This window comes from Notothenia coriiceps, unplaced genomic scaffold, assembly GCF_000735185.1.
Source record: "Notothenia coriiceps isolate Sejong01 unplaced genomic scaffold, NC01 NC01_scaffold00023102, whole genome shotgun sequence".
Lineage (NCBI taxonomy): Eukaryota > Metazoa > Chordata > Actinopteri > Perciformes > Nototheniidae > Notothenia > Notothenia coriiceps.
This window is the reverse complement of record NW_011355803.1, coordinates 1575-16474: the sequence shown is the minus strand read 5'-3', so window position 1 is coordinate 16474 and position 14900 is coordinate 1575. Positions and strand designations below refer to the sequence as shown.

General features: G+C 42.5%; 2 protein-coding genes across 2 annotated transcripts; one reads left to right on the top strand and one right to left on the bottom strand.

Moving 5' to 3' along the window:
• Nucleotides 1–274: 274 nt before the first annotated feature.
• klhl22 (kelch-like family member 22) lies at nt 275–6157 on the top strand (the record flags this gene model as incomplete). The annotated part of the gene is made up of 6 exons (XM_010781319.1): nt 275–479; nt 566–889; nt 1266–1675; nt 3588–3780; nt 3944–4177; nt 4855–6157. Coding segments are annotated over 6 exons (1708 nt in total), but the record flags the coding sequence as incomplete, so codon positions are not given.
• A 3473-nt stretch (nt 6158–9630) lies between these two features.
• On the bottom strand, nt 9631–13865 carry tbx16 (T-box transcription factor 16). Its single transcript, XM_010781318.1, has 9 exons — nt 13622–13865; nt 13312–13465; nt 13101–13203; nt 12565–12729; nt 11738–11884; nt 11571–11641; nt 11347–11435; nt 11054–11267; nt 9631–10367 (listed from the first exon to the last, which is right to left on the bottom strand). The coding sequence occupies exons 1-9, from the start codon at nt 13635–13637 to the stop codon at nt 9926–9928; spliced, it is 1401 nt and encodes a 466-aa protein (XP_010779620.1). The 5' UTR covers nt 13638–13865; the 3' UTR covers nt 9631–9925.
• Between the last annotated feature and the right edge of the window lie 1035 nt (nt 13866–14900).

Below are 14900 nucleotides of genomic sequence, written 5' to 3'. Positions count from 1 at the left end.
GTGACATTAAACCAGAGCCCTACTGTTGCTCTGTATCCCTGTAATCCTATTAACATGCTAAAAGCAGGTACAGATAGATCACTAACTTCCCTTTACAAAGATGCTTTCACTCTGTTGGCTCTGGCTTTTACTCACAGTTTAAGGGAAACAACTTAAAGTATATTCAACAAAGATGTGTTTTAAATGGTTTGGATAGAGTACATACACCTTTTCTCAATTGATTTTGGGCTTAACATAAACGTTTTCTATTCATATTTGTATCTTTATTGGACAGTTCTTATATTAAACAATGTGTGTCTTTTCTCTCCGATAGGGGAATGTTTGCTGGAGGCCTGCGGGAGACGCAGCAAAAAGAGATCCCCATTCATGGAGTCACTTTCATGGCCATGACAAAAATACTGGACTACATCTACACTTCGGAGATTGAGTTAAACCTGGAGTGTGTGCAGGAAGTCCTGATAGCTGCCACGTTAGTACAGGTAAACTCTTAAAAAAAAATATCTCTTGCTTAATCACATTTTTTCTTTTTTCTTCACCTTACCTGTGTCCCTTTTGTGTTCTGAAGCTCGAGGTTGTCACTGGCTTCTGCTGCGATTTCCTCTTCTCCTGGCTGGACGAGAGCAACATTTTGGAGGTCTATAACCTGGCAGATCTGTACGGACTGCAGCAGCTCAGTGCCAGGGTCCACTCCTACATGCTCAAGAACATCCAGACTCTGTCCCGCACCGACGTGTACCGACAGCTCCCCCAGGACGTGGTGTTCAGCGCGCTGAGCAGTGACGAGCTGCAGGTGAACAGCGAGAACGAGGCGTACGAGGCGGCGCTGCACTTCCACTACAGTCCCCTGCAGGTGGAAACTGACCAGGTGTACTTGCAGGTCAGTCCTAAGGTGTGTCCTGCATTTTGTACTCATCTATCATTTCCATCAGATACTCACAAAGCTTAATCTGCTTGGATTGCAGTCTAATAATAATAATACACTTTATTTGTTTCATCTTTTCATACACAAAGCATCCCTAAGTGCTTTACAGGAAACACACAATATTAAAATAAATACAGAACAAGATAAAACATCTACAGTGATCCTAAGAAATTCAAATAAAATAATGTAAAAATAAAAGCAACAGAAACAATACATTAAAACATGCACAATGATACTAGTGAGAATTGAAAGTTAACCCAAATCAAAAGCCATATTAAAAAAGATAGGTTTTGGTTTCTGTTCTCAACCAATCCAACCTTTTTATGATGTTTCTGACCCAAAGGACAATCTGAAGATGATCGACACTGTGCGTTTCTGCCTGATTGAGAAACAAGTGTTGAAGCGTCTGTACGGCAGACTGAACCAGTGTCCCCTGAAGGACTGCGTGTCCTCTGCCCTGCGGTACCATGAGCAGGAGGTCTGGCAGCCCGTCCTGCAGACCCCCCTCACCCAGCCTCGCTCCACCTTCCACTGCATACTGGGGTTCGGGGGGATGTTCACCTCCAGCTCCCTCACAGACAACGAGCATTTGTTCCAGGTGTTCCACCCCAGCTGGGGGGAGTGGAGGACCCTCACTGCAGACCACGGCCCCCGCATGTCCAACCAGGGCATCGTGGTGCTCAACAACTTTGTTTATCTGATCGGAGGAGACAAGAACACCAGTGGGTTCCGCGCAGAGACCCGCTGCTGGAGGTGAGATCTCCCTTATTCTGTTGATGGATTTAAATGATGTTCTATCTAGGATCACCACGTCTAGGGCTACACGATATTCACATCGCAGGACGTTCGATTTTTGTATTTCTTTTAGTATTTTTTTTTAGTACTTGCGATATTAAGTAGGCAAATGAACTCAAACACGTCATGTTACAATTCTTTTGCTGCTTGCTACAAAAAGGAAAACTCACGTGGCTCTCATGTCTGGGGTACTTGAGTGAGTGACATGCAGGCTATCAACTCTCCAAAGCAAACGGACCCGGTGACTAAAGGTGAAAACACTGAATAAAGTAGTTCCATGTGTTTCTCCAGGGCAGTTCGGCGCTGCTAACCGAGCTAGCTCAGCTTGTTGCTCTGATAACTTAAGATCCAGACGTCCGTCACTAAAATCCTTCATCCGGTTGAATATAGTTAGAAAAATACCAATTGTATAGCATTAAAGTTTAAGAAAGGATGGTTTGCGGACAAAAAAACTGTCTTTTCTTCAATTCCTGTATTTTTTCATATCGCAATATATATCGCAGGGGGAAAAAAAAAATATCGCAATGTCAGTTTTTTCCAATATCGTGCAGCCCTAATGTACACTCATTCACTTCATCAATTTAACTTTTTTAAAAAGTTTTTATTGTTTAGGGATGGTCATTTTTGGTAAGAATTCATTTCATTTCACGTCTTTGGGGTCGCGGTTCAAAATCAATTCTCATTACAGTTCATAAGGTTGCTAATTTCAGGAGCTACTCCAGTCTGCTGTGTGCTGGTAGAGGCATTGTGGCATGGAGTGAAAGCAGAGTCAAAAGTGTATACGTTTTGTAGTTTGGACATTTGAAAAAGGTTTATTAACTTATTGCAAAATTGAAAACACACAAAATCAAACCTAAGACAAAAGGTAACATTTATTTATGTATTTACTTTGTGCAAAGTTAGCATCACTACAACAAAGTCCTCAGTTATCTTAAGAGTTCAGAGTTCAAATCTTACAAAAAAAAGATGCTGCCTGTTAAATAAACCAAACGTTTAGGCTGAGGATAGCTGCCTTCTTTATTTCCAAGAATCATTCAAACTTCTAAATGGGTCTTTGGTGTGACTTTTCCTTTTTTAGGATATCTGTTCGTCAGAAGAAATGTCTTGGTACTTTTGTAGACAATTACCTAGACAAGAATATTGATTGTTATATAAATGGATATTCTCCACCAACCACTATTGTTTATTGTCTATTACAGTTGAAACTATTCAATAAGATCAAGTAATCGATTAGTTGTAGTGTATACTAAATATATAATATGTATTGAGCAGAACCTTTTACAGCTAAAACTTAAGCCAGTCCTTTCTAGTGGACAAACCGTATATGGCGTCCCTGACTGGAGCTCAGCCACAGCAAACATATCTTTGGTATTTCTAAACTACAATCACTCTTTACATATCGTCCGACAGTCTGACACATTTGCAGATACGGGTGTATTTGCAATAAGCTCATTTTGGCTCTTATGTAAGCCAACCTGATTTGTTGATTTTCTTCAGTCTGTAGAATGTCAGACAATAGTTTGAAATGTCGACATGTTCTCAGATTGCATGCTTTGTCTGAGCAGCTGTTTCAGTTTACACTGGTCAAATCAAACAGTAAGCAGAAAATCCTCACATGTTAGAAGCTGGAACCCGTGTTTGTGAGGCGTTTAAAATCACTATCAATATGAATCAATAAACAACTGAGCTGACTTTTTTCTTCAGATCCACAAAATGGAAAGGGTTGTTTTTGGTGGTGTTGAACATGGCATCAAACATTCCACAACAAATCTATTTTGTATTCCCAATGCTTGATTGGACGGATTTCTCGCTGCAGATTGAATTTGAAAAGTTTTGATTTATCCTTCACTGTGTTGATGCGTGTTCCCAGGTACGACCCTCGTCACAACAGATGGTGCGCGATCCACCCTCTGCAGCAGCAGCATGCTGACCACTGTGTCTGCGTGATGGGCGGCCATATTTATGCCATTGGAGGACGGGACTATAGCAGCGAATTGGAGTCAGTGGAGCGCTACGACCCACACACTGACATGTGGGAGTTTGTATCACCCCTGAAGAGAGAGGTAAGGAAAAAGAGCCGATAGAAAACATGCATGTAATGCTGCTCCCATCCACATGATGGTGCTACCTCCCCACCTGTGTTGTCCTAATGGAGTTTTCTGTTACCAACCAGGTGTTTCCCTCCTCTTTGAACTCAATTTAATACCAGTCTGACCTGTCCTCCAGGTTTACGCCCATGCTGGAGCAGTGCTTGATGGGAAAATGTATATCTCATGTGGGCGCAGAGGGAATGCGTACCTCAAAGAGACCTACTGTTTTGACCCTGGGGCCAATCATTGGTCAGCGTGTGCTGAGGGGCCGGTGGAGCGCGCGTGGCACGGCATGACGGCTGTCAACGGACGCATTTATGTGATTGGGGGGAGCAACGATGAGCGCGGGTACCGGCGTGATGTCCTGAAGGTGAGTCTCAGGTCGTCAGGGGTGTTTGATGCTGCACAATGAGGGCAGTGTTGCTCTGCTCAGCAGGCGTCTCACAGTTTAAAATAACTCCTGAGGGTTTTCTGTTTACATTTGAACACTCAGAGATGTTCTTGACTATGACATATTTCTTGTGTCCTTTTCCATTTGATTTTATATTAAAACGTTGTTTATGTCTCCAATGCCCCCAAGCTAGTTCAGCCATCATGGGTTTTACTATAGCCGATGCTGGGTTTTTTATGTTTATGTTTTTTCATCGGACAAGATAAATAAAATAAAAGAATCAGACACAATGTTGTTACTTGTTTAATTTTTTATTTTAAGTATCAAGTAAATGCATTTTTAGAGGTAAGAAAAAGAACAAGGTTATTGAAAAAGATATCTGGATGAAAAAGGAATGAAGTCTTAGTGCAGTCGTTGTATTCACTGTGTTAGCAGACAGCAACCTGTTCTGTTTTTTGAGAGACACATTTTTCTTTAATCTTACAAACAAATACAAATAATATTAGTATAGTTGACTTCCCTGGTGTTGGCTCAGTGAAATATTATAATTAATAAGAATACAATCCGAGCTGTTCTTTTTGACCGAGGTTAAACTGTTTGGACAGAAATGTTATAAAATGGAAATTCATTTGTTTCCTGTCTTTTGTTTTTTTCAGGTGGGATGCTTTGACCCTGAGGCCAACTCTTGGTCTTTAATGTCCCCCCTCCCCGCGGGACACGGAGAACCGGGCATCGCCGTGCTGGACAGTCGCATCTACGTCCTGGGGGGCCGCTCTCACGACAAAGGCAACAGGATGAAATACATCCACGTGTTCAACAGCGACGCAGACGAGTGGGAGGGCGAGGCGGACTTCAAGGAGCGGGTCTCCGGCCTGGCAGCCTGCGTGGTGCTCATGCCCCCTGCTGTCGTCGCTCAGGCCCGGAGCTGGGAGCAGCGCACCAAGGCATCATGGGAAGACGTGGAAATGGACAACTCGGAGGACTCGAGTGAGGACTGAAGCAGCTGTTTGTCTGAGCACTGGACGCTGTCATGCACTTTTTCTTACACAGCATGTTAAAGTACCTGGGGGGGGGGTTTTCTTTGCGCAGCATCGGGTCCTTCCTGCACGTCGATCACTGAGTGCCTCTGAACCAAAGAGTCACTCGGGACCTTTGCACACTGTTTGTTATTTTGCAAATATCTTTTAAGATAATCATGCCCCGCCCATGAATCCAAGCTCAAGATTGTCACTTTCCTTGTAGCTACCTTTTTAATAGCTCTCTTTATTTGTCATAGAGAAAACCTCAATATCTTAAATATACAGAAGGCAGTCAAGACCACTGGCTGTGCAATAATATGCTGATATATATATGGCCTGAACTGGCTTTAGACTTCAGACATTTACAGCACTTTTAAGCTCAATTTGTAACCACAGAGAGTTCAAAAAGACTTCTCAAATATGCAAACTGTAATTCTTCTTGCAGCTTCTGGTTATCGGCAGAAACTGAAATTATCTTCTCATCCAAACTACTGAGTAATCCTTAGGTTGTGCCTTGTTTCTGTGGATCCTCCACTTGTGTAGTGTATTTTTATGTTTCAGTATAATGTGTGGATGGAGTTGAGTCTTAGTTACTTTGCCTCTAGCCTCATTATTAGTTTAAATAACGCTTGAACATGACTAGTGAACGCTTCCAGGTTGTAGAGTGCAGCTCACAATATGCTGCCATGTCTGTGAATGATTCAGGAAGTCTTGATTTGTGTGTGACACAAAGTCCTTTTGATGATCTTCCATACTGTATACATTATTCTGGTACTGAGTCCAAAGAGCACAATGAGGAGAGGTTTGAGAATATTTCCATCCACTCAGTCCAGCTTTGCTCCAGGCCTCAGTTCTTCATTACGCTGTTTATTACAAACTTTAAGAAGCTTCTGTGAATCCTTAACTTCTGTCATTAAAAAACACCAGGTGCGAGACTGTTCCTTCTGAAAGAGAAATGCTTTTTACACACACTCACACAAGATATGCAATCTTAACACAACATTCATGACATAAGTTTTGAGATGTAGTAAAGGTAGCTATGTATGTATTTTGTCATGTTTTTGGGTCATAGCGTTAAAGTCACATGGTGTTTATTAATTGAATCTATCATTTCAAGCTATTTGACTATTTTATTTCAACAATGAAAATGAAAGAGCTAATTATTTTTCCAACACAATTGTATTTCTGGCAGCGCCTAGAGAACTTTGGAACACCTTTTAGGCATCACGTTAAACAAATACAAAGGCAATGTTTCACTTTATTGGCTAATTATTTACAAAACTGTTTCCTGGAATATGTTCTTTGTACAGAAGAAAACAGACAGACAGTTAGTTGTGTATAGTTTTTAAGAACTATACACAACTAACAGGACAGGACATTTAAATGAACCGCCTACCAGGTAAATCAAATAATCTTGGACTAGGTTCTTAAAGTGGGGTCAGGCCACTCTGACATACATATGCATTTAAAAACATTACAATACAAAGAAAAAATATGTTTAATATATATATTCAAATATTATACATATTTATATATTTTTAAAAATGCTTCAAAGTTTAACAAATATTTTGTAAAACCCTGTAATGTTATTATTCTTACCCGACAATTAAATAACCCTTGTAATCTGCAGATGCCTCCTATCTTCCTTACATGTATCTTTTGTTTTTCATCATAGGCTACATCTAATTATTCTTGGCTGAAATAAAAATGTAAAACTCAAACATTTCTCTAGCACCTTGGGGTGGGGGTCTTGGTGTTACTAGAAGCCTTGATGAGTCCCTAGCCGGGGTTTAGAACTTGTTCTCTTTAATCAACGTTAGTGTTGTTTTAATAGAAGTCTCCTGATGGCTGTCTTCCTGTCGTTGCTCATGTCTTTTATTCCTCCCAGTCTCTCCCAGTTCCTCTCCATTTGGCCCTCTGCTCCATCAGCTTTATGAAGGCTGACTGCTGCTTTCCTCTCCGAGGCTGTTTCATCTACATCTGTTACCCCCTGCCAGCCCTAAGTGAGTGTGTGCCCCCCCTACCCCCCTCTCTCTTGTTCACACTACAGTGCCAGCCCCCTCTAAGTTGTCTGGTGGGATGTGCTGACAGCAGCAGTGGACATCCAGGATCAACAATCTGCTGCCTTTATGCTACTTTTCATTCTGACGCTGCAGTACCACCCGGGGGATTCTCAGGACATATGTCATGCACTTACCCCCTATACTGGCCTCTGAGTGCAGGTCGATGAGCTGCTCTTTGCTGGACCATTAACAGAGCAAATAAAAGGTCCACAATAACCATTGATGTGGAGCTATGCAGATTAAACCCAGTGGAGTTGAGGTTGTGTGTGTCGAGGGAATTTTACTAAGTGCTCACTTTCATTCTTGTTTCTCCTGCTGTGTGGGAGAGCAGGAGGTGCAATAAGTCAACAGAGGACACAGGAAGTCACCTGTGGACTGAAAGGCTGCTTTTCTCCAGCTGACAATACACACAATATTCCTCTTGGACATCTATTAGAGCAGGCAGGAAGCTGCACCCCTGACCCTGTGACGAAGCGGCAACAGTGGCAACACATTTCATGCATTTACTGACAGTGAGTACAATGTGTTGTGCACCAATGCAACACATAACATACAATAAACACACATCAGCATCAGCATAACATGATCTGGAGATGGCGGTTAACCGAAAAGGAGCAGACATCCTACCTCTTTTAGAAAGTGTTCCCCTAAAAAAGCCCTCTTTCAAACGACTGCCCTTTGTCCTTATGCTCAGCTATCCATTATATCTTAAAACAACTCATATTCCCTTTGATGCAGCAGCCACTGACAGTTTATCAAATATTCATTTATTGTAAATGTTCATCACAGGTTTGAGTCGACAGGGAGAGATTATCCAAACAATAATATTGTACCTAAGCAATATTGCCTTGTAATTAAAAAAAAAATGCGAATGTGTGTCTTTTTTATTCATTCATGTTTAAGTGACTCATTAAAGTTCAATTAGAGGAATGATGAATTGACTTACAGGTGTGGAACCAGGCTCTAACAAATCCCCATAAAACCATAATGGCTGGCCTTAAGCAAGTTAAAATGCAGGGCAGTGTTTTCTTTTAATGACAAATATTTTAGATGATAAATGATATGTAAATACAAATGATAATTGCAATGATATGGAAACAAATATCAGTCACCGTGTATGATCCCTAATAACCTGGGGCAAAATTCTATGATTTTCAGTCTTTGATGGTTTAATTATCCCAATTCCTAACATAATGATTATCTTTGTTTTACTAAAAAGCTGGCCTCAGGTATGATCTAATAATAAGTCTGAAATTGAACATCATTAAGTGACGTCCTAACACAGCAGCCGTAGTCTACAGACATATAAGTATAGGTCATACAGTATATATAGCTCTTCCCATCCTCATTAAAATGAGTGAATGAGTTGTGCTCATACAGCTGGGGTCACTGAGGTTGGAAAAGTATTACTGGTCCAAGCAACCTCCAATTTAATGAATCTCTGAGTAAAATCTACACCATGTCAGCCTCGTTCCTGAAGGATGACCTCCTCCCCCTCCTCCTCCCCTGGACTTTACAACAGTCATTAGCAGCTCATATCCACCCAGGGTGGAGTCGAATGGCCCAGCCTGTGTTTTTGAGCTTGTGAAAAGGTGTCAACAGCCCCCCGTTTTCAAGCTTTTTAAGGGCTCATTGAGATGTAGAACGAGAGTCATGCAGGGCTTTATGATACCGGTGGGTAAACCTCAGCAGGTGAGCCCAGTCACAGTAATACAGTCCCTTTAAAGCCTGCTGGGACCCTCCAAACTACAGAGGGGCCCTCGTTAGATCAACAAAGAGGAAATACAAACAAACCCCACCGAAAGGACGTGCTGCTTATCAGAGGTGACGGGTACAAAGCATGCAGATGTGCAGCCGCAAACAAGACACTGCCACAATACACTAATTCAATAAACTACCTGGATCCACTTTACACAGTCTAAAAACTAAACTACAGACAGGAAATGTGCTACTTCATGGTTAAGTGGAAGATTTAAACTTCAGTTGAATTTAAAGTGTTAGAGATGATAACTGAGCATTACATAATGCTAGACATTTATTTCAATGTACTTACGTAAAATGGAAAGTATTAAACCATTCAACTATGTTTAAAATGTTGTTCAGCAGGTCACCATTGAAAAAGAGGTCAATGATCTCAATGGGTTTTCACCTGAATAAATAAAGGTTTTGAATTGAATTGTTGTTTCAGTAGATAAGAAAACTAGTTTTATTTAATGAAGCAGCAGTATGAGCCTTCTAAAATAATATTTTAGCTTTGTTTAGTTTATAACAGATACAAATGGTTCAAAAAGAACACAGAAAAGACATTTGATCCTGTTACTTTAAGGTTTTTATTTTCAGATCACATCACAATTTGAAGACAGACATAAATTGCACACACGTTTTAATCTTTCTTTTACAAAAATAATATTTAAACTTGGAGATGAGATGAAATAGAAAATAAATAGACAATTCAACAATAATAACAATTAAACAGCATGGCGTAGCACACTTTGGTTTCAGTCAGCATCCTGTCGGTCTGGAGACGTCCGGCCGCTCTCATCAAACATATTATTCCTCTCTCAAATCAGTTTTTTTTGGGCCTCTTGTCGGCATGCACCCCCCCGGATCAGCACCGGTATCAGTCACTTATCACCTCGGATCCTTCACCAGCACGAGTAAGAGAACAGAGGGTACTGGCTCCACTCAGCCACGTTGCCATGGTGATATCCATGGTGCACAGCGGGCGTTGTGTAGTCGGCGGTCAGGTGGTGAGGGGGGGGGTACTGTGTGGGGCCCGGGTTGCTCCACTGGCCCAGGGGCTGCTCGGGGCCGTATGGACTGTAGAGGTGGTGTCCGATCACCCCCGGTTTCCCTGCCTGGTGGGCCATGGACATGTTGAGGACCCCGGGGTAGTCCTGGGGGGCCGGGAGGGGTTGTGGGCCACAGGGGGGGGGGCCCACCTCGTGTGTGCGGAGCTTTGAGGCGTCGTGGTCTGGCACCGTGGCGACGTCGGGGACTCGGGACTCGAAGCTGCTGTGTCCTGACCCGCTGTGGCTGCTGCCCACGCTGGGGGAAGGGGAGGGGGGCTTCCCAAAGTCATGGACCCTGAAGAGGAAAATAAAGGAGATCAGTATCGGCTCTTCAGGACAACGCAATGCTCTTATGTGTGGCACAGTTTCTATTTCAACGTGTTTGAGACCTGACATAGGGTTACTTTTGGATTGTAATACCATTTATTTACTAAGCCAGTATTCAGATCCTTTACTTGGGTCAACTAAGCAATACCACAATGTTAAAATACAGTAAATGCAAAAATGAAGGTTCACAATGTTTCTTAAGTAAAAGTAGAATGTTGAAACCTTTGGTGAGTCCGCTCTTAGTTTTATTTGCTGATTAGTTGGAACAGTCTGGGAATGTGAAAACTTATAAAAGGGTTGAAATCTTAAAAACATAAACTTAAAACTAACGATGACTCCTTTTAGTTTGTATAACTTTATCACATTTTTAAACTAATTGTATTTAAGTTGTACAACTTTTTAATTTATTTTATTGTTTATCTAAATATTTTGTTTGTGTTTAATTATATTTGACCACTACTATTGTTTATTATATCTTTTATGATTTTACTGTTATTTTTCAGGAATCGTTGAAATTGCTAAATTTACTTTTGTCTTTTCTGCAGTTTTTACTTTTCCGTCTTGTTTCTACTTCTCGGTCATCTAGACAGCATCCTTGACTGTACTCGATAAACTGTAAAAGGTGTAGTGCTTGACAGATAGAGCTGGCAGTACCTCTGGGGCTGGTAGGAGGCCGGGGCAGGGACCAGCTGCTCCGTGTTGTACACGTCTCTGTGGTCGGCCCCGGGGGGGGACTCGGTCCTCACACCGTGCTCCCGCTCTACGGCCCAGGGGGAGTAACGCTCCTGTTTGATGCCTTCAGCCTCTTTCCGTTTGGCCATGTCTCCTTCTTCTCCGTCGTAAGCCTCGTACGCTGACCGGCAGAAGTCTGAGAGGGTTCAAATCATCAAATTAGTTTACTGCAGAGTACAGGACATAAGAGTACACATATTAACACAAATCTGTACCTGGTGGACTGTCCTCCTTAGAGTCTCTGTTCAACATGTCGGACATCTTGGCTCGTTTCTCCTGGCAGGCTGGACTCTTGTTTGAACGCCTGCAGAGGAATATCAGTCAAATGTAAACATTACTTCTAACAGAAATGACAGCCATACAAATATTAAGAAAAGAATGTTTCCTGCTATGGAAATCTGTAAAATGGTCAACAGCCTGTGACTAATGCGACACCCACCTTTTTTTATTGGTGCCTTCATCCCGGAAGCCTTTTGCAAATGGGTTGTGATTGATCTTCAGCTTTGTGATCTGTATGAGGGGAAATCAAAACAGTTAAAATCTGGGTAATGTGTGGGGCGTCCTGCCAGCAGTTTGCGTTTTGTGTTTGCAGGGAGAGAAACTGACCGAGGTGTTCTGGTACGCTGTGACCGCGGTGAAGGAAGTCTCAATGAAGGTGAAGGTCTGGAAGACGCTCCAGCGCACACTGAACAGGTCGTCTGCCTGGACGATGTGGAAGCGCGGGTGGTAGCGATGCATGGAGTGCAAAATGATCTGCAGAGAGGAAGATCGTGATTAATTCAGAGGACTTTTTCATGTTTTTAAGAACTTTAAGCTTCATTTTGTAAGTGTTGCCAGTCCTTTATTATCAAATATCTTTAGAGGTCCCCTATTATACTGGTTTTCATCAATATATTATAGGTCTCAGATATATACAAAACATGTCTCTAAAGTGTTTGGCTCGAAATACCAAACAGATCATGCATTGTAGCATCCCATAATCCCCTCTGTTTCAGCCCTGTTTCAAAAGTGCTGATTCTCTGTCTGTTACTTTAGATGAAAAATAAGGAGCCCCTCCCCACGCCCCTCTGAGAGATATTTGGTTAAAAAGAACACAATGGTGCTCTAGAAGGAGATTCAGGTGATAAGGTGGGGGGGGGTACCTTGGTTGGTGATTGGCTAATGCTTACACAAGCCAAACAATTGTTATGACATCACAAAGTGGCCAAAATCTGATCAGCTCATTTTCAGACAGGTTTTTATAGAAATGGATCCGGACAAAAAGAGAGAGAATATTTTTTCCTGAAATTTTGAGAATCTCTTTACACAGAGGGGACACATGTTTATGTAGAAAAGACATGAAAAAGTGAATTTTGCACAATAGGTAACCTTTAAGTCAGTGTAGATAGATTTGAAAATACACTGTTGATGAGCACCACACTTCGTGTACTTACATGGCCGTGCTGGTCGAGTGTGTTGTTGGTGAGCTTGAGTTTGAGGAAGGAGACGGACTGCTTCATCCAGTGGCTCCCCGGCGCGGGGGAGTCGGGGTGGAGGTACGTCCTGCAGGGTGGCTGGGGCTCCGCTTTCCCTGCCACCTCCCATTTCTCTTTATTCCACTGAAGGAAGGAGACAGATAGTGAGTCGGTCTGTCTGTCACAGGGGAAAGTCTTCTTCCCTTCCCACAGGGTGAGAGCACCACAGAGGGGAGAGTGACTGCCGGCCAGTACCACCCAGAGAGATAGGGGGTAGTACATTGGGCTCCCAGCAGGGGATAGAAAAACAGGAAGAGATAGCACCCTTTGATGTACAATGTCAGCACAGAGGGGGGTGATAAACAGGGGATGCCTTGTCTGGGGATACTGGTAACCACTGAGGGAAATCCTCACCCAATACCAAAGGCTGTTGTGAGTCAGGGCTACTTCCTCTTCTTAGAAAAGCCAACTAAAATCACTGATATCAACATTCACAAGAGAAAGAAAAATCTTACCTTATATCTGAAACCATCCACAGGAACCATATCAACCAGTAAGATGTACTTGGCACATGGAATTAGGCCAGCTAGATTAATTTTACAGTGTGGAAACATCCTCCTGGAAAACACAGAAGAAGACACATGAGAAAAAAGAAGCAAATGCAGCAACAGGAAACACTTTTTCCAAATCTTTTTTGCATAAAGTTGAATTTTTCTGTCTTCTTACCTGCCCGGTTTGGTGATAATCATCTCTGTTCCTAAATCATGGAAGGACTTCCAGAGGTCAGGGTCCTCCAGAGTCAATCTGATGTTGCCCTGCATATAGGTATCGGGGCCAGCAGCCATGGACTGGGGAGGAGGGCCGAAGTTGGGCTTCAAGTCTAAATAACAATCAACAGAGCAACATGCTTCAGTAAAAGTGATAGAAGACCACCATAGGTATGCTCAGCTAAAGACAAAACCACACACGGGCTGGGGAATAGGAAGTAATTCAATGAAAAGCAAAGTAAATCCAATAAAAGCCGAGAAACACTCACCTCTGATGGACTGCATTGTTCAGGTTAAACACAGGAGAAGCTTGAAAAAGGTTCCTGCACTGAGGGCCAAAAAGCAATCCAAGTATTTGTGATATCCAACGGTGTGTTCAGAACCAACGTCCTGCCTCATGGGTTAAAAAGAGAAATCCAGCAGCTCAGGGAGGCAGAAGGTTGGTCCGTCTTGTTCCAGCAGATACATTAGAGATCAGTCCTGCTGGAAGAGGATGACCATGACTTTTAAGGGGAGTACCGGGGTGGGTGGGGTCAAGAGAGCCATTCCCAGGCTTTGAAGTGGCACAATGATGAGTCAGAGCCCCGCTGTGATTGGAGGGTGCTGGAAATCAAAGAGACTTAACAGAGCCTTGATACCGTCCCCACAGGAAGAGGGAACGGAGGAAATGCATCTTTATTAACTGCTAAGAGACTTTAAAACAAATATGGACGCACTTCCCTGCTGCAGATCGGCACCAGAATCTGTGTAAATATCATTCACACACACAACCACACACCAAAATGGCATTTAGTGTGTTTGTGCAATCTGGTAAATACCCAATATAATAATTGTAAGAAAACTGATGACAATAGAATTGGCTTAACATTTATAGGAGATATAATCCTGAGTTAAACAATTATTCTAACTATTGATTGCATGTATCCAATATATTGTTCTGAAATTAAATAGGATAAAAGACTATAAAATTAAATATTCGATGACCTTTACACTTTTCCACATTCTCAGCCTTCTCCATAATAGAAATTACGCAGTGGGTGTAAACCCATAATGGTGTAATGATAACATGCACCCTTTCTGCAGGTAACTTCTACCTGAGGGCATCTTCAGAGGCTTCTGCCAGCAGCAGTGGGTGTGTGGAGGTGGGGGTGTTGTATATTGGGGTGTCTAGACAGACCTGTGCTCTGATAGATAATCTCATTAGGGAAGTTTCCCTTGAAGGAGCTAGTTTCTGCATGTGGAGCAAGCCTTGCGTATAGGCAGGCAATTAACAGCCAGTTAGCACCACAAGCCCAAGTCAGCCCTGAATGGGAGAGGAGGGGTCTGAGATTAAAGACCTGCCACAACAACCCGGCCGTCCTCACACACCATCCACAGCCAGGCAAAATCCACGGGTGTCATTCATTCATAGGCCTGTCTCCTGCATCGTGCCATGTTACCACAGGCAAAACAAATGCTAAACACTGCAGGCGTTAGAGCATAGAGGAACAAAATTAGACCACAGTGCCCCTCTTGTTTCCACTGACATCAAAATTTGAATTGAGGTGA